General features: G+C 41.2%; 3 protein-coding genes across 4 annotated transcripts in view; 1 reads left to right on the plus strand and 2 right to left on the minus strand.

Annotated features, from left to right (window-relative positions):
* Window positions 1-19,563, plus strand: part of LOC111074466 (protein takeout) — a 152,133-nt gene that overhangs the window by 96,955 nt on the left and 35,615 nt on the right. For both annotated transcript variants that reach the window (XM_041591817.1, XM_022367260.2), the window contains one exon: window positions 1,428-1,497. In XM_041591817.1, the coding sequence (XP_041447751.1) occupies window positions 1,443-1,497 (55 nt within the window). In that variant the 5' untranslated portion in view covers window positions 1,428-1,442. The remainder of the gene's footprint in view (window positions 1-1,427; window positions 1,498-19,563) is intronic.
* On the minus strand, window positions 2,011-3,394 carry LOC111074463 (ejaculatory bulb-specific protein 1). Its single transcript, XM_022367254.2, has 2 exons — window positions 3,287-3,394; window positions 2,011-3,206 (listed from the first exon to the last, which is right to left on the minus strand). Exons 1-2 carry the CDS (start codon window positions 3,299-3,301, stop codon window positions 2,208-2,210), a joined length of 1,014 nt encoding a protein of 337 aa, XP_022222946.1. The 5' UTR covers window positions 3,302-3,394; the 3' UTR covers window positions 2,011-2,207.
* Window positions 15,154-19,526, minus strand: LOC111074459. Its single transcript, XM_022367246.2, has 6 exons — window positions 19,424-19,526; window positions 16,884-18,296; window positions 16,550-16,682; window positions 16,341-16,483; window positions 15,934-16,278; window positions 15,154-15,876 (listed from the first exon to the last, which is right to left on the minus strand). Exons 2-6 carry the CDS (start codon window positions 18,265-18,267, stop codon window positions 15,338-15,340), a joined length of 2,544 nt encoding a protein of 847 aa, XP_022222938.2. The 5' UTR covers window positions 18,268-18,296; window positions 19,424-19,526; the 3' UTR covers window positions 15,154-15,337.

Raw genomic sequence — 19,563 nt, forward strand, 5'->3', positions numbered from 1 at the left:
CATACATTTTTATGTCTGCTTGTTTATTTGCTTTGTTGCTAAAGTTCTTCCAGATTTAACAGTAGCCGGCTGACTTACATATATGTATGTACGTATGTATATTATACAATATACATATGTAGATACAAATTTTTGACAGAAAATGTTACGGCATAACGGGCAACGACCCTGGCTGATGTAATAGACATGAGCGCGGGACATCCGAGTTCGACACACGCTCGGAGTGTTCCCCGACCATGGAAACAATTTAAGAATTTCTCGGCAATGTTCACCTTAAAAAAATAACCTCCCTTATTAAATAGTTTACCATTTTCAGTTTGCATTGAGTAATTATTTTATTTTATTTGCATTTTCATACACATATCCATAACTAACCACAGCTCAAAGCAACTGCTAGAGATTCCGCGACAAAGTCGGGGAGTTAACGTGAGTAGCCAACGCCAAACTGCACTTGTTTTCGTGGGATGCCTAGACCAAAGCTGACTCCTCCGCTCAAACCATCTGAGCCTATGGCATTGGATTCACTGTTCGCACTAGATCCGGCTGAACCAAAAGAGCCTCCTCCAAGCAAAGCCTGCCAAAATGCAAGAGAGCCAAAAGCACTGCCAGTCAGCAAAGCCAATGTTAGGACAAGCACCTGGGAAGAAAATATATAGCTGGATGCAATATTTGGGGATGTCAACTTACCAACAGACGCCTCATTTTAGAATTTTTACTTCGAAGATAATTCCGCAACTGATTTTCCAGCTAGCGTTTATATACAAAATAACTCATATGTATATTGTAATTTTTATTAAAATACATATTGCGTGTATAATGTGAATCGTAAACCTTTTAAGAGAAAAGATCATTCGTAGTATTCCACACTTCAATATTTCCTGTCGAGCTTTTCAACGATTTCCATAAAACTTTAGAATGCCTAAATTGGCTTAGATTCTCATCTACATTTTATAACGGGGGTGAGCGCGACACAACCCACGCGATACTTGAGAGAAAAACACCCTCCACCAACCCCTCGCCTCCCCCCGGGCCCCGCGGTCGGGAATGAGTTTATTGTCGTGGCCGGGGGGGGGGGAAGCACTGAAAATTTCCATCTAGCTATATATGATCCGTCTGATTCGTCGCAATCTGGTGTGGGCTCCTACGATCCTTACGTATCTCGCCCCGTTTTCGTCCTGTGCGGGCGGGGGGGGGATCCTGTCGTCGATCACATGAGTCTGGAAACCAAATTTGGTTTCCAGCCTATGTCCGTCCGGCGCTCTCAGACGGCGGACGGCGCGGCGCGGCGGCGACGGCATTAGCTCGGCTTGGCTGTGTTATCTTTGGGGTCGGAACGTTTCCCTCTGCGTGCACCTCCACTTACCACATATCCCACTTTTGGTGGGTATAAATATATTATCTAAAGAACTTTCATGTCTTATTTTCAGACTTTTGTTACCTTTATGTTTGGCGAGACGAGTCCGCATAACTATGTCCGCTGGCTTTTTTGCTTTTATGGTAAGTATTCTCTGAACAGTCTTTCTGAACCTTTCCGATAGCCTTAGCAAATACCTTTATATCGTATACATAGAATTGGAATATACCATTTAATTTGTTTTAGCATTCTGACATACGTATATGTGTATAATGTACTCTTACAGATGTATGTGATGTTTGTAAGGTCGTTTGCTATTTCCTCTGTCTATCGTATGCACACAAAAAAAAAAAAATTGTTTTGTTGTTCTCCAAGTCTTTTTAATATTTCTGGACTTCGTGATCCAATGCTTTGAGAGTCCGACTTGTATGAAGTTCTAAAAAACTTCTACTCTAAGGATCGGATTTTGACCGATTTCTCTGGGGCGCAGCTTGTAGTTCTGTGGTATTCTTCCCTCCAATATTGGACTTTTAAAATAGGGCGATTAAGCATTTATTCGCTTAATTTTGTTTAGCTGAATTAAAAACCGATAGACCGATGGTCGATGTTTGTCTTGTATAAAACGTTCGTTTTTTGTTCAAAATAATCACCTTGGATTTGGAATGCTTCTTAATTTTATTATTGGGTATTACAATTACAAAGCTTGGCCAAGACAAATGTTAATTTAACCCAGACACTTGTCATTTCTTAATACTAAAATATTAATCCTAAGCGTAAAACCATCGGAGCCGTTTTCATTGCAATATTCAATCAATTGTTCGTTACGGTGGTGGGTGCGGCATGAATCCTCTTTCTAACCGAACACATTCAGCCAGGGGTGTATCAGTCCCAATAATCCCGTTGGTGGTTGAACATCGAGAGTGATGCTTCCTTGGACGCCGGGAAGGGCTAGTGGATGTCTTACTCGTGCTACTGCTACGCCTCCGCTTGCCGATGCAGTCACACCGCCTGGTCTTGCAGTCGGACCTACTGATGGGCTGAGGCCAAACAAGTTGCCCAAAGCCCCGAATATGTTTCCAAATGGGTTTGGGAATATGTTTGGTATTGGGAGTCCTAATGGGTTAAGGAATGGGGCCAAGGGCCCAAGGTTCAAACCTCTATTGCTTAAGAATCCTGTGCCTAAAAGTCCCTTACTGCCAAAGAGTCCTGTGCCAAGGAAACCCCCGTTGCCAAACCAACCACCATTAGTGGGTGTCCCTGGAACATGGTTCCCGTCGCGATTGGTCCCAACACCTCCACCCAAAGGACCGCTAGGACCCTTAATGGTATGCCGATGACCAATGCTTGGAACGAAGGGTAGATACGGATAACCGTTTGGACCCAAAGGTCCGAAGGGGAGACCGTCTGGACCGAAAGGTGAAATAGGTAGCCCATCCGGTCCAATAGGTAGGCCGTTCGGTGCCAGAGGTAGTCCATTAGGGCCAATAAGAACTCCACCAGCTCCAATACGGATGCCTTTCCGATAAAAAGGCTTGAGATATGTGGGATAATCATAACCTGGAATTCCGTAACTATAAGGGGAGCGTGGGTTCTTGATAATGGTAATCAAATCACTTCCTTGACCTACGCCAGCAGAGATCCTACTGTACGGACGATAGGCAGCAGCTTTGGCCGCTGTATAGTGAGATGGAACTACCCCATGGTTGGTGCCGAAAAGTACGTCTAGATAGCGCAAAGGTGCCAAGTGAATGTCTGCCAGGCCCTGAACTGCATTTTCAGCCTGCTGGGCTAACTCGTTAACAATAGCACTAGAGGTCTCAATGGCAACCAAGGCCAGCCACAGGAAGAGTATCTGAAAATAACCAGTTGACCAGGCATTATAGTAAGTAGTAGTACTGCATGGAACAGTAAACTATTTTGAAAGTGGCTTACCGATTGTCGCGCCATAGCAGAACTGGAGACTCAATGCTATGCGAACGAGACAGAAGACTGATATTTTCAAAATTCTGAGGTGTAGTTTTTATAGTCGAACCACAGAGTAATTAGAATATAGATTAGAACTGTGATTATGCACAAGTAGACTGTTAAGTTCAGAAACCGTAGGAGGTGAAATTTTTATAGCTGTAGCGAATCATTAAAATAGGTCAGAATTGGTTTGCATTATTGAACAGCTATTCAGAGCTGATCTGGTGTTGGAGTCCAGCTTGTAATTTAGGTAAAATATCTAAAAGAAAGGCGGAAAAAATACATTATAGAATTACACAGATGAAGATTCATACAAACGCAGAGATGGAAGTATCTGCAAACCACCAAATAAAATTCAAAAAATACTACAGAACTGCTTTTATGCAACGAAATATGCCATATGACTTTTTAGATTATTCATGGAGTTCAGGGTGGTATTCGGTAGAGACCCTTCTTTCGTTGGCCTCAGCGGTTTCAACAGCATTCAATTCTAAACGGCATGTCCGGAAAGCTGTTTTTGAAAGCTGAATGATTTGAGTTCTCCCAAAACTCTTTCTACCAGACATTTGAAATGTTTTATGATTTTTATTCGAGGAGGTCGGTCTAATTGCTGCTATAAAATTCGAATTACAATTTCCTATATTTTTTATTGCCATCCATTTGGTGTTTACTGAGCAGAAATTAAAATTGCAAAATTCTTTTCTTGTTAACCTTTCCGATCCTGCAATGTGAATTTTATATTAATGCTGCTTTAAATGGGGGTAGTACTTTCAAATCCTTAAAATACTCGTTTACTCGTATGCATAAGAACATGATAGTCAAAGCCTGAATTATTGATTCTGTAAGTTTTTATGTGAGCTTTAATTTGTTCCCACACCCCAATCTCCCACATTTGTGCTCTGGCCCCACAAAAATGTCAAGTTTGTTCAAGGAAAATATTTACAAACCGGCACCTTGGCACTTTAAAGGATGCTCCAAAGCACACAACAGCCAAAGAGGAAAAGCTAAAACACAGATCGAAGTAAACGAATGTAAATAGAAGGTTCGCTCCCAGACGGGGTGAGTTTCTTGTTAGCTTTTTTAAAGGATTTCCATTTTGAATAAGAGTTTGGGGTTGGACACGAGATTTCAAGATGCAAACTCCAAATTCAAAGAAGTGACAAAAAAGTTTGATGGTGAAGTGCGCGAGCTTCACTTAGCGCTCAAGATACTGGCCCACTTGGCTTTGATAAGCGTCAACACCTTTCCGTACTCGTAAAATGGCATCAGGGCGAAATTTCAAACTGCAACATTTGAATGTGTTTTTATTGACGCGCCCTCGAGGTTGTCCGGACCCCGGATGTGTTGTCCTTTGGGCTTTCCATTCTAATATCCGCCGGTGATAAGTTGAATTATTGCCAAGACTTTGTCAGTGGGAGTTTCGGGCGATGTCCGGCACTCGTTTATGGCGATGGCGATAGTGATGTCCTTCTCAGTTTTCTTGATGGCGAAGCACCCACCCGCCTGTTCACTCTCCGAGTTGGCCGTTGATTTGATTTTGGTCTTTGGTGTTTCGTTTGCCGGCCGCATCTAAAGAAGCCTTGATATCATTTATCTAATAATATTATTTCTACTTGCTTTTGACTTTTGTTGACTTTAATTTATGCTGATTGACACAATTATACATATTTGCTGAATTGTATATATATTTATTTCTAGAATTACAGCTCGGGATGGGCATTGCTAAGGGATGTATGTATGCGTGTGTTTGAAACTAACGCGAAGAAACACTGCTAAGACAAAAACATGCAGCGTTGGGGCTTAGATTATACATAATTGCCTTTCTACTCCAGAAGCCTAAAAGAAAATATTTTTTCAAATACATTTTTTAGATAGTTTTATCCCGCCCTAAGGCACTCAGACACACCATTTGCATAAAACTTATCCTAAACTAATTGAAAGCGGACCAACATTTGGACGCACGCATATATCATAAATGTCAGGCCATTAGGCCGAATGACATCCTCGTCCTTTCTCTTTACTCATAGATGATGGCCAAAGTGCGAGACTGCGTGTCGTATGTAAATTAATACAAATAGAGAAATGGGTACATTTGGCGAGAGGAGCAAACATGCAAAGGACATCAAAAGGGCACACGCAAGAGTTCGAGTTTGAGTTCGAGACCCGAGTCCAAGTCCTCAAGTGCTAATAAACTACATGCACATTTTGTATGCGCCTTAATAATTTATGTGGTCTAATAGACACCAGAATAAACATCATATGCAGGAAATCCATATCCTTCTGCTCTATCTATATACGTATCAGGATATCAATGTTAGCTTCCAGTTGGAGGGCTGAAACTGGAGGGTGTCACTACACGCCGAGTCTCTGTCAACGTCAACCCTTTTTTCTTAAATTCAGCCGTGAATTTATGGGACATATTTCGTTGTGTTTTTGGTCACCAGTAGCCACCAGCCACACTATCGTTTATTGCATATATTTAAATGGAGGGCCATGCGATGGATATCGGGGCAGGCGATACATTTCGTATTAGCTGGGCAAACAGTTTCCCCATCTTCTTACCAATTTGTTTGCTTGTTTGCATATCATCATGGCACACACACGAAATGTCCTTCCATTGTCTCTGAAATTTAATTAACAAAAGGGTCAATTGTCGCGTGTGGGCGGCGACCTTTTGCTCCCTCCTCTCATTCCGTATTGGAGGGCTGAACGGACAAACAATATTTTTGATTAATTTATGAATATTCGTGTGAAATTCGTTGTGTTTTCTATTTATTTATGCCTGCATGGGTCAACATTGCGTGCGGCCTATTAAAGTTCAAGTTTAATGAGAGAAATTGTTGGTAATTATATTTTTATCGTCCATAATTATAATATAACAATAACGTAAGGCGCCATGCAACTAATTTTGGAACTCAATTTCGTTTAAATATATTATATTATAGGGCTTTATGTATGTACATATGTTTATACAAGTACTGTCTCTTACACAGCACACCTTGGCTAAATTTGACATTCTATATAGGTTTGGACAGATGATAATCTAGGCCGATCTGGGACTTCACAGTTATCATAAATAGACAAAAGCTACATACACTCGGTACTCATTCCTTTAAGGGGTTTGTCATGTGATGCTTACCGAACTATTTTCCAAATCAAATTAGAAGTCTGAACTATTTCCCCACACATCTTTTGAATTGTCATGCCGTTGGGCAAGCCTGCTTTGTGTTTGTCCTACCATGTTGACAAAAGTTTCGCATTCGTATAATAAAATCAATAAATGGCTTCTCAACTTTGCCATTGCTGTTCTGTTTAGGCTCTTTAAATTTGTTGGAATTAAATTTTGATTTATTTTGGGTGCAAGTTATTTTATTTTGGTCTTTTTGGGAAGTAGACTGGTACAAAGTTTTTCATACAAGAAGTAACACTTATCTAGCCATGTGCCGCACTCTTAACTGATTTTATCTTTTCACCTTAGCACCTCAATGCCGTGCCTGGCCATGCATTTTTCATGACACCTTTTTAAGCAAAGCAGGTCCTGGTCATAGCCGGAGTATAAGAAAAATAACTGGTTACTGTTGTAGCAGCAAAGCACCTCAGGACCGTCAGCAAACACTGCAGTCAAGTCAAACCAAGATAGAAGCCAGGTACACTCAACGACGCTGTCGTTGTCAGTGGAAAATGTTGGCTCTGGCACATGGACCGAGTAGATGTATGTAGAGGAGTTTCGGGTGGATTAAGGGCAGGAAATGAATAATAAATGCTCAAGCAACGTCCAGTTGGAATATGTGCTAAACTGTCAGTAATTTGAGACACGGCGAGCACTTAGGCATACACAGACATCTTTCACCCCAATCCCCTTCATAAGCTACAAACCGCATCGAACCCTTCTCCTCTAGTATGAGCTTTCGCCACGGCAATTAACTTTACAAATCGCATGTGAGTCTGTGATTAATTATTCCAAAACCGGACACTCACACCCGCCCGCTCAAACTCACAAACCGGACAGTTAACCCATTTCGCCCTCGATAAGGGTTGCACTAACAGCTGCAGAGGAGGCATTGCGGGGGTGTGTGCCCGAATTTTTGACATTTCACATTTCTGGAGCACGTTTGATGAATGTTTTCTCATAAGGCGTAAATTGAAACTATTCTTGACCATGGACCCGAAACTTGTGCCCATTTGACCACATGCCACTTAGCACACGTACTGGACTGCGAACCACAGCCATCCTCTGCCACAATCAAAACCCTTCGCCCGTCACACATGTGTTGCCCCAGAAAAGGGTTTTTACTTTCGGGTCCGTTTTCTTACAGAGGCATGCCAAAGTTCTGCATTAATTTTGACTCGGTCAACACTTCATTAATTACAGCCCACTGGTTGGGTGCTCGTATCCTAACGTCTTGTGGTCAAGGACATGTGCGCGTGTGTGCCAAAGTTTTATTAGATGCTTATCGCTATTTTGGAAATTGGATAAAAGAAGGCATTCCCCCATTTAATTTACGAGAATATTTGAATTTTAAGGCACGCACACAGCATCCTGTTTGGGATCATCTGTTATGTCATGTCAAAGCCTCGTCAAGCGAAGGATCGTTGTGGTATGCCTTATTAAATATTCGAATTTCTCTGTTTTCACTGATCCCCCTGCCATACTCTCTTTGCAGCATGGTCCCATCGCTCTTCGTTTCAGTCGCTTGGTGAACAGCTGCTCGGTTACAAATCTCCAAGGCGGGATGAAACTAAAAAACAAGACAAAAAGGGGTAACTGGGGTTGTTGACCGTGACAGCATTGCCTATTTGCTCATCCGTATATGGTGAGCCAAAGCCGAAACCGAATCAGATGATGCAGGGAAAGAAGAAAATTTAGATTATGGTTAATAACAAAAAGGTCCCATGCAGTATTCCCAGCAGCTGTGATTGTTGTGTATTATTTCTTAGAGCTAACTGCTAAAGTGTTTGCCATTGCCCTGTTTTAAACTTTAAGAAACAAGTCAAAACAAACGCAAAAAAATTGCATTTAAAAACTGAAAAAGTGGAAAAACTTGTCTTGCCTGAAGTGGAAAAAGCAGGCAAAAACTTATTTAAGCCTTGTATAGTATGTGTGTGTATGTCTGAGACAGCATCCTTCTGTATCCTTCATCATTTGCAGCTCCGTTTGCTCCTGCTGCTGCTGATGATGAAGAGGTACTACAGCTGCAATGTGAACTCTTTGAGAAAAAAGCGCGAAAAAAGCGATCCCCTTCCTCTTTACAGTGAAAAAACAACTGCCTTGGGATGCCCTTTAGTTTTTCCAGTGGAGTGGCAAAAAGTTAATGGATTGTTAGCTTGCGGTTTCCTTGGTATCTGCAATTAAAACGCGAGGATACGGTGCTCTGTCTTCATGGAGGATCCTTATATCCTCTTGTGCTTCGTTTGCAGTTAATGAAATTGTTATGAGTGTTTGTTACTCTGCTTCCACTAAATAATTCTCAAAGGGTTAGCATCTGCAAAATATGTACGAGTATAGGCATTGTACCATGTGAGTGTGTATTCACCGAAAAGTTTCAGTTACTGGCTACTTCTCGCTCCTTGCGAAAACTGCCAAACTTTTTGCACACGAGTTTTGGCCTGCTTGAAAAAATTAAACAAAATGTGATATTTCTGCCTTTCAAAATTCTTCCAAGTACCCTACCCCCTTTCATTACCGTCCGTCGTACAATATACATACATTTTACAAGCATCATTATGAAATAAAGATATCACTTCAGAGTGTAGGTGGTAGGTGCTTAATTCATGCTTACATATGATTGTGGAAAGCCGTAAAAATATCTTAAAACCTCATTTAAAATATCTAAATACGTATTAATTTGCAGATATATTTTACTTAACCTAAGAGTTTTCAAATGATTCCGGCCTTTATTACCTACTATTATTTAATACTACTTTATTAATACTTTAAGGAAAAATTATTTGGATGATTCCGTGGGTTGCTTTAAAAACGTATTCATATTTATGAGCATGTCATATTTCAATGAAAAAAAATCGATAGCCCACATTTAAAGCATCTCCAAGACACAAAAAAAAATGTGTGCTGGAAACAATACCCAAAGAACAAAGCAGGAAATACAATAATTAAGGACCCGAAATGGTTAACAACCCCCAATTCCGACAGTGATGTTCTTGTATTCGTATGATGCGTTGCATGTACGAGTTGTGTTTTTTATACTTTTGAACAAAGGGAAAGAATGGACATAAAGATAAAACGCTAACCAAATGCTACAGCTTCAAGTGTTGGATCTGTATCTGAAAATACAGTACAGTGAAAACAGTCAATTTTTTGGCTATTTAACATCATCGCTAATATCAGCTGCCGAGCTTTTCTTCCCTCTTCCATCCAAATAAATCCCAGGTTTCCCGGGTCAAATTACATATAATATACGAGTATGAATGGCAAACTTTGGAGCAAACAAAGTCACGTGTCCTGCCCAGTCAACATGTGAGCTTAGCCCCTGCCATTTATTATGAAACTGCCCGAAGCACTCCTCTTTTCAGAATGTCACTGAGCTTCGTCCTTGACGGTTTCGTCTCCATGCCCATTCAGGTCAAAAAAGGATTTTGGAGTCTCCGGTCACGCCAGACGCATATGCTAATTAGGCAATTAATATTTGTGGGCGAGACAACTTAATTTATTTACCAAGAAAGCATATTTTCTGATATGAAATGTGATATTGGTCCTTGGTCCTTTTTCACTTCCATTTGGTTTGGAACGTGAGTGTGTGCGTCATGCGGTAAGACAATAAACTTATCACATGTTACCCATTGCTTGGGGCCAAGAAACTTTTGCAGTCAGTTTGATTTGCGGTCTTCCTGGCTTTGTCCCATGTACTGTGTCCTGTGCCCGCCTGTCAGGACACTGATATGCGACTCAGCCTCTAGTTCTATATCGCATGTTATTAAAGTATTTCATCAACTTTCTATGCACAGTCAGCAATAATATTTTCTTAGACACATTCTCGACGGCAGATATGTAGGAGGGGAGAAAGCAGCTCGGTGGGTCTGCTTTGCGGTCACAGCCGGTTGGCTTAGCCGAGCATGTATTGTAAGTGTAGGACCGCTTCAAGACGCAAGAGAAGTGCATATAGAAACTCGAGCTTTTGTAACTCGGGGCGACATTTGTCAGACGCCAGCTAAAGTAAAATGAGTTGAGCTGGGCTGCGGTTTTCCTGACAGATTTGATTAAGTTTGTTTGCCTGAATGGCCTGACAACCAAATGGACAGACGGTACATGGCAAAAATATTTTCTATTCGTGTTAAGTGAATATGCAGAAACATGTATTCGGTTTTTTAACCAAAACATTTTACCAAAGTCGATTTTTAAACACTGCTTGTAAGTGTGAAAGTAAATTTCGATATTTTTTATTTTCATACACGAATAAGTTAATAGCAAGTTAAATAACTCTGAGCTGAATTTCCAACATCCTTCACACAAACCACAGTATATATACGAAAACCGCCCACGCCCTGCTAAACGGAAAACTTTTTACGTCAGGGAAGAGAAAAGTTTGTCTTGTGTTACTGTTGCAGTAAATGTTGCGCTCGATTAAAACACCATTTTATACATTTTGTGTGAGAAGCAAATCCTCGCGAAATACTAAAAAATTAACAGTCTTTCCTGCAATTTACCGTCTGCCTTGAGGCCTCGTCAATCTGAAGATATAATTTCATAATACTGTTTTCATTTTCACACCAACTTCAACGTTTTCCTCTATCATTTATCATCACTCTACGTTGCATTTTCATTAACGTGTTCTTAGTTAGCATTAAAATGAAATAAATTTAAATAAACATAAATATATAGGTATATCTAAAAACTGGTAAAATAAAATATATAGGTATATCGAAAAACTGGTAAAATAAATGAATATAAATAGAAAGCTCTGCAATCAACAAAAACAAATGCGTGAACAGCAATAGAGTTTACAAACAGAAACAAGAAAAAAACATTACAAAAAGTTTTTCATTTTTTATATCGTACTTTTTTTAAATCTTTTTTCTAGAGGAATTTACGTACTTCAGGTCAAGTATGGGGAGGGTCCTAATTTACATTGCATATCTGTTATTTTGTTTAACTCCCAGGGCTATATAGGGTTTCATCAGAAGCCTGCCATACCCAAAAACAGAGTTTCCCCCAAAATTTAAAAGTAAATTTTCGAACATTTGTCAGGTCAGTGAATTCCGAAGTTAGAGCGTGCCCTCTTCGTCTCCCCCTTGAGTATGTTTGCGTTTACGTTTCAATGACTTTTCCACGGGGCTTCAACGTTTAATGATTGGTTGTAGGAAAGGGGAAATTTATGAACGAACCGGTTAATCCTGGATAATGCTCATTGTCCAGTTTATGGGTTTCCAAACATCATGGCACGCGTGACAGCGAAAACAAACAAACTACGAGTTTTCAGTGCTGACCCCTTCTGCTTGGGCTGACCACTGCTACAAATTGCGACAATAGGTACATTAAAGGACACTTACAATAGTGTTGACTAATTTGTACTCAAGCTTTCACCTTTTTTAATTTTACGCATCATTTAAATTGACCTGAGGTCATTTAATAACCGACAAGAAACCAGTTTTAATAATACCCTTACATGGAAACCCATTCCCACTCGCCCTTCCCTTGCCCAGCACACAATGCAACCACCAAGGCGAGGAGGCGTCACTCAAAGTTGCTCCTGGACAGGGGTCAGGGATGATGCCAATTGGTTGCCTGACATTTTGATTTTCGGTTCGTGCATATATTTTAAAATTTGTAGAGGGGTAAATGCAACACTTGACATGTGCATGAACCCTGAGCGATTTGGTTTAATGTTTAGGGTGTTGCATCCAGTCTGTGCATGGAAGACTGGGAGGCTTAGTTTTTTTTAGATATATTTAAATGTACAAGAAAAAATAAGTGGAAAATATAGATTAGTTGACAGTTTGGTCTGTATAGAATATAAAGATAAGAATTATATAGTAGTTTTTTTGTAAACCCATTTAAACATATTCGATTAGGCACACCCCTCTTTTCTTTACTTGCCTTGCACTCTACTCGCAGACCACCAACAATTCTGGCTGTGCATCCTTTTGCTTGATTACAAAGATTACAAAGCCCCACAAAAACTCCTCCTTACTCCTGCAGTCTGTAACAAAGCGAAGCGGCTTTTGTGCCCCAAAATTTGGTTTGCTGCCAAAGCAACAATAGCAAAACCGTTGCCTACTTGCGGGGGTTGTCAACATGTCCTGACAGGAATTACATCTGAAAGCCAAAAATAAAATTGAAAATTGATGATTTTTTTGTTTTTTGTTTTTCCGTGCACACTTCTAGCTGTTGAATGCTAGTCGGTAGTGTGGAAGTCCAAAGATCTTTAGATTATTAAAAATTTTGCAGTGGCTGCAGGACGACAGCCCCGACTGCTACTGGAAAATGTAAATGGAAATGACTGTAAATTAAAGTGACTTGTCGCCTTACGGCTTCCATTTATTGTGGCTTTTATTCCTGGCACCTATTGAATGCACAAGCTATAAAAAAGAAGAGCGTGAAGTTTTTCTATCGTTCCGAGCACTTTTTCACATTTTTAGGACACCCACACCGGTTTTATAACACTCTAGATGTCCCAAGATTATAACAATCTAGATGTCCCAAAGTCCCAAAGGATATTTACGGCGCCCTCGGCAGCGGTAGTCCTGCGAGGTATGCCTTTTTGCCGTTTTGTGCCAAGCTGCGGCGCCACTGTTTTCTACATGTAGATATTTTACATTGTACCACTAACCATACAACTGTATATACTGTATGGTTAGTGATTGTACACAAATATGTTATAGGTACCAAATAACGTATTTATATATATAAATTTTATTCATATTTACTTAGCGTATTTCACGTTTCCATGTGACACTTTAGTTCTAGGAGATTCTTTTAATTCAAAATCAAATTCAAATCTCAACGGCTTAAGTGGCGCTCCCTACACTACTAGATCGACGGAGTGGCAACGCTGCAAGTTGTACATTTAATTTGACATTACATTACATTCTACATGTGTAGAATACATGTTAAATTGGAAAATTGTACATTTAATTTGTGTAAAATACATGTAAAATTTGAAAATTAGCCAAGTTTTTAACCTAAAATAACCAAAAAAAAATGCCAAACGTTTTTTTTTTTTGTTTTTATGGTTTACGTTTTTTTTGCAGTATTTTTGTTCTGTTTTTCAAGTAAAATTTTTGTAATTTTCATATGGTATTTTTTCAACATTTAATAGGGAAAAAAACAATAAATAAGCTTTAATTAAAAGCTCAATTAAAAGCTCTTCTTAAATTTGTACCAGTTAAATATTTAATTAATGCCAGCTAAAAAAACAAATGTTTTACTGGAAAAAGGTTTAAGAAAAAAAGAGCCCCTAAGTGAGACCTAGGGATATAATTAAAAAAGCTGATAATACCAATGGCTCTACCAACTGGTGAGTCATTGCACTATTACAGCCGAGATTATTTAAGCTGATGACATATTGAGCTTCGTCGGGCGTTTGGCATTCTGGGTCTGTGCACGAGACCTCTCCAAAACTTTGAGCTTGCACGGAGAAAAATAAAGGGGGACAAGGCTCAAAGTCATATCCAGCGCAGGCATCAGTCAGATCATAGCTATATGATCCCAATGCCGTTGACTCGCAGCTCTCATCATCCCTCAGTGGGGCGCTTAGATTTCGAAAAGGCAATGCAAGACTTCGGGATGTGCAGACGGTAAACATTATTGGACTGACGGGCGATATTTTGAGGTAGCGGTAGCTCTGCCTGACTGGCAGGTAGAGCGAATCCAGTCGGTAGAAATTAATGGTGCCCAAACGCTCGAATTGTTTCAGAGAATTCATGCCAAATTCCATTATGGCTCCGTTGGAGTAACAACGTGGATTGGAAAGGCGACGGGGAACTGGAAGAAATTTAAGACTTCGGTGAAATCCGCCAATGTGGATTGAAAAAAAACTTACCCTGGCGAATGCGTGTAATTACAGGGTCACCGCACTCCTCAGGTGGCTTTTCAGTGTTCAGAACAAACAAATCTTTACTGGGGTCTCTAACAAAATCGTGAAACCTCACTAAAGCACCACCACCGTAGTAAATGAAATGCAAGTTTGGGAGACTCTTCCCAAGGCGCTCTATATAATACTGGCAATAGTCATAGTCATGCTCATTCACGTAAGATGTGGGACTTGGGACTAGCAGAGCAATTAGTGAACGTCCGCCAAGACTGTCAGCGACTCGATCGTCCCCAAGCAATTCCTCCACTCTAGTGCTTAACGTATTTAGAATGAGCGGAAGATTGAAGCCAGTCGGATCTATGTAGTCGGATCTATAAATCACACTTTCTCAGCTAAATGTATGCGAGAACTTACGCCAGTAGTGTGATGTGGAATTCCATTCTTCATACACATTAACAATGTAGTCCGTGGTATTAACAAGGACCGAGGCATCGGAAGCTGCAAAAATTGTTACCTTGCTGGCATAGGGATGTATATTTATTCCCTGCAGTACATACCTGCAATGATTTATACAGGTGGGCACTTATAATTACAATGAAAAAACGGAGCAAACCAAAACTTACGCCAAGTAATCCACCACCCATTTGTAGGGCCAATATGTATCGACAAACACGTAGATATTCGTTATTACTGTTGTCATATTGGAAACATCAGATCCCTGCTGAAACGGAAAAAAGTCCATTATCGCTGAAAATGAAACAGAGAACATTAATAACTAGTTGACATTCCTTCTTTAAGGGGCTTTACTATCGGGAACCACTGTAGAAATAAAAGGGCGAGTGTGCATAGTTCTAGTTGGGGGACTTTATTCTATTTCACTGGAACATACAACTAATATATTAAAAAATCATGGGATTAATATAAAACGACACAATAATTAACACCACGGATAGGGACGGGAAGGTATGTATGTTTTGAACTCTGCCACTGCACTACTGCACCACTAATACTACGACGTATCTGTCAGCACCTATTTCAACATCTTTTGCAGTATCAATGCGAAAATGACTGTGAAAAGACTGGCGGCGAGGCCCGAGACGCCACTGTAGCAGCCCATGTTGGTCATTGCCACAATGTAACGCCATTGATTAGGTGTCTGGCAAGCATCCTCTGTGCAAGATGTAGTGTTGGTGGTGGCCTGGACTGACAGAAAAAGATCAGGACACTGTGTGATGGTATAATAGCCGTTGCAAGCGCTGGACAGGTCATATGAAAAGCTGTTTCCGGTAATCTGAGTGCAGCTCTGTTCTATGGTGCTTGTGTTGGTCGAGCTTATTGTTGAGTTCTGCTGGGGCCACTGATAGGTGCGTGAAGTACAGATAGTATAGCTGCCACCATTCTGGGACTGAATAGCCAGGAGACGGTTGGAGCCAGTGCCGAAGAAATAGTTTGCTGACACCCGATAGAAGTTTACCATGCCAGGACCGACATACTGGGCCGTTTGGTCAGTGCCCCAGCTACTTGTGATCCAGGTGGATCCGCAGCGTGGATTGATGAGGCGTCGAGGTACTGAAAGAGAAACATTATTGCAATAAGTCAAGCAAAACGAATGAAATAGCTTTTTACTTTTAGCAATGCGCTTCGCAACTGGTCCTGCTGAACTGGCCACCGTACTACCCAAGGTTAGTGAGAACAGATCCTGCGTGGGATCGCGTACAAAGCTTGCAAAACGCTGAATGCTCCCACCACCATAATAGATGAAGCGCAGATCGGGTATCTGCTCTTGTATGTACTGAATTTCCGTGGTAGCGTAGGATGAGTCACCATCGTTGATGGTTTGCTGATTTGGTATGATCAGAGCCACCAAAGAATGACCGCTCAGGCTTGAATTCGTCTGCTCCGCGTTCATTAGGTTCTGGGTAATGTTCTGAATCGTACGCAGCACATTAGGTAAGTTCAGACCCTGGGCATCTACAGGAGGGATCAAATAGAATTAGACTTGGATCCAAATAGCTTGCCACTAAATAACCTACATGTCGCCTGGGTTGTCACATTCCACTGTTGGGAGACATCTGTGATGTAGTGTGTGGTATTTACAATCACTGACCCATCCTGAGCTGACAGCAAAGTAACTGTGCTGGCATAGGGATGGATATTAAGCTGTTGCATGATATAGCTGAAAGAGACCGACCATCCAATAAAATACAGTATTAGTGTATAGCGCAATGGAAAGTCAACTTACAACACATAGTCAACAATGGAGCTGTACTGCCAAGAGGTATCCAGGAAAATGTATAAATTGGTCATTGGAGTAATTACATCCGTCAAGTCTAGACTGCTTGTCGCCGTACAGGAAACATCGTTCAAGGATTGAGCTGATTCAATAAGAGAAATAGGAAAAAAAAAATGGGTAATCCACAAGGACAGAAACACAATGCAGTGCATCATTGCATCGTTAATCATCGTTAATTGCAAAGATCCTTTGGATATTTACTATATATGTATGATACATTTTATATGAAATACAGTGTGGTTCCGCGATAGTAATGATACAAATTATGATCAAGATTACTTACGCACATACGTCACCAGGGAAAGGGCGGCGGTTGAAGCAAATTGAGTGATTGCAAGCGGCTGGAGGGTGACACGCAATTGCATCTCCCGATCGAGAACCTGTGCGAAGGCACTTGTCTGCTCTGCCATTTCTGCGGATGGTGCCACATTGGGGAACTGGCTTTGCCGACTGCAGGCGTTGACTCCAGAGCTTAGCACCCCATTTGTGGAGTAGTACATTCGGAGCAGCTGGGACAATTTTAAGCTAGACGCCTGAGTTCTCCAGGTGGCCACATTTTTGGCTAAAATCAAGCCATCAAGGCCTCCGCGAATCTCAGCATCAGTAGCTTCGAGATTGGTACGCTGCGACAAGAAATACCAATGCGGTAGAACCGTATCGTTCCAGCCACCAGTGGCGCCGACAGAAGCTGCATTGTTGGGAGACACCGGCACCTGGACAAGTGTGACTTCGGCCAAGTCTCCGGCCAGAGTAGCCGCCCAGCGATTGTCAATGCTGTTAGTCGTCTGGGACTGACTGTGTCCTCGCCCACGTCGTTGGCTGGCCAGAGCCAACAAGGTATTCAGCTGGACTGTCTGCTGTTGAACGCCCGCCGCTATTCCAGCTATCACGGTGCCGGCGGAAACGGTTCCCCAAGGGGTACGAACAACACCATCTTCAACGGGACATTGGCTGGTGCCTTCCGCACCCGCATAAGCCCAGTCGGAATCGTAGTCCAATTCTCCAAGCTGTACATACTTTGAGTCTGGAATGGCCGAACGTCCCCGCTTTGGACGAGTGTCTGTGTCTCCACTCAGCCACTCAACATCGCTAATAAAGTTGTTCTCATCGTCGTTCTTTGCTGACCGCGGCAGTCGTTGCGCCCGATATTGGGATAGTTGGCTACATACGCTATTCTCGTCGCCGCGTACCCGTGTATCGAAGGTGTTGGACAGCATAAAGTGGAGTGAGCATCGTTCAACACTAGTTAGTGAGTTGTTTGGAAAACTGTTGGCATTGCCGGGTATGAGGCGCGAAAGCAAAATGCGAAACTTCGGAAACTGGAAGCCAGTAGGACTGTATGGTATAACACCATCCACGGCCAATGTCACCCCAGGGGCCTTCTTGATGCCGTCTTGACGGAATCGATGGAGCAAAGACACCGCAACTGTTCTAATGTCCGCCTGTATGCCTGACGTGGGGTAGCTGTTTTCTACCTTCTCGATAAGCGAAATGAGCGTATCCATATTGGCTGGCAGTCGATTGTCTCGATTCATGAAATAGGATGTGTTGTAGCACTCCACGAGGGACGGTGGTATCTGCAACATTGCATTTTCCTGTGCCTGCACAACCCCTAGTATGAGGGTAAGACCTATGCAGAGGACTGCTGCCATGGTATCGGGTATCATGGTGTGGTATGTCGTTTTCGTTTGGAAACCTAGAACAAATTGAGCTCAATTAAGCATTCGATTGGTTTTAAATTTCTTCTTTTCTTTATATGGCTTGCTTAAAGTAAGTCGCACTGGCTAACCTTTTGCCTTATTAAATTAACCCTGACCCAAAAATATTCTGGCCAGTAATAAATTCTGATATCGTAACCCAGCCAGTGACTCAATGTATTGTTTTTTTTTTTAATTTGGGTCTATTGTACACATGCTCACTCTCCAAATTCCCTATCGCTGTGGCCTTATCAATGAACAGCTAGCCAACTGTGAGCTTTTAGGTGTCTCAATGTTTACTCGTTGTAAATGCCAAGATATTGATCTAACCTAAATATATTTATAAATGACTAATAGCTGAGTATTGATGATATGTAACTGTGTAAATAGGTAGACTTTAATAGAAACTCGTAGTTACAATGAAATAATGTGTCACTTCCGGTTCTCTTCCCGTCCGCATTTACAACTACGTTGGTTATTTGGTGGTAAATCCATCTTCCAGCCTCGAGATTATCGAGGGCAAGGTGACGTCATGTCCCCACATTCCTACACATTAACCCGAAAATAAAACACTGTAAACGAGAATGAGCCAAGTGCAGATCATACATACATATGTATGTACATATATGTATGTACATATATTGTATGTACTGTAGCTATACCGATATCGGTTATCAGCTATTATAAGATCCACAACGAATTTTTGTACTCTTTTCCTTTGCATTGCTGGCTCATATTTATTGGCATTGCCATGAAACAGATAATACCGCTAGTTTGCGATACGGGTACGAGTACGAGGACCAACAACTATGCATACATAGGAAAATGAGTCAGGTGTAAAACTCACAAAAGAACACTACAGACCCGAGTCCCAATTTATGAAATCACTATATATTAGCCAACACACTACAATTTAAGCCACTCTGATTAGATAACAATCTTTTAGAGCTCTCAAATTTTAGTTTTCGAGGTGGTCTTGGCAATTTTCTGTAGCTGAGGAATTGCTTCATTTATTTTTTCGTACACATTAGCACAGTTCACTCTTTTATTGCAAAATATTTCCCTTTTTCGATTTATCACTCTTTGAAAGTCTATTTTCCATCTACCGATATCAATAGCGCTTTACCTTATTCCACCTGTTGAACTGTTCGGACTGAAATGGGATTTTTGAGAAAGTTAGTGCCTCGCCCAAGTGTGGTAAATGTGGTTATCTTTGGGTCGAAGCTTATCAGTTTTTGTGGCTATCTACAAATACTAATATGTGTG

The sequence above is a fragment of the Drosophila obscura genome, unplaced genomic scaffold (assembly GCF_018151105.1).
Source record: "Drosophila obscura isolate BZ-5 IFL unplaced genomic scaffold, ASM1815110v1 contig_151, whole genome shotgun sequence".
In the NCBI taxonomy this organism is placed as follows: domain Eukaryota; kingdom Metazoa; phylum Arthropoda; class Insecta; order Diptera; family Drosophilidae; genus Drosophila; species Drosophila obscura.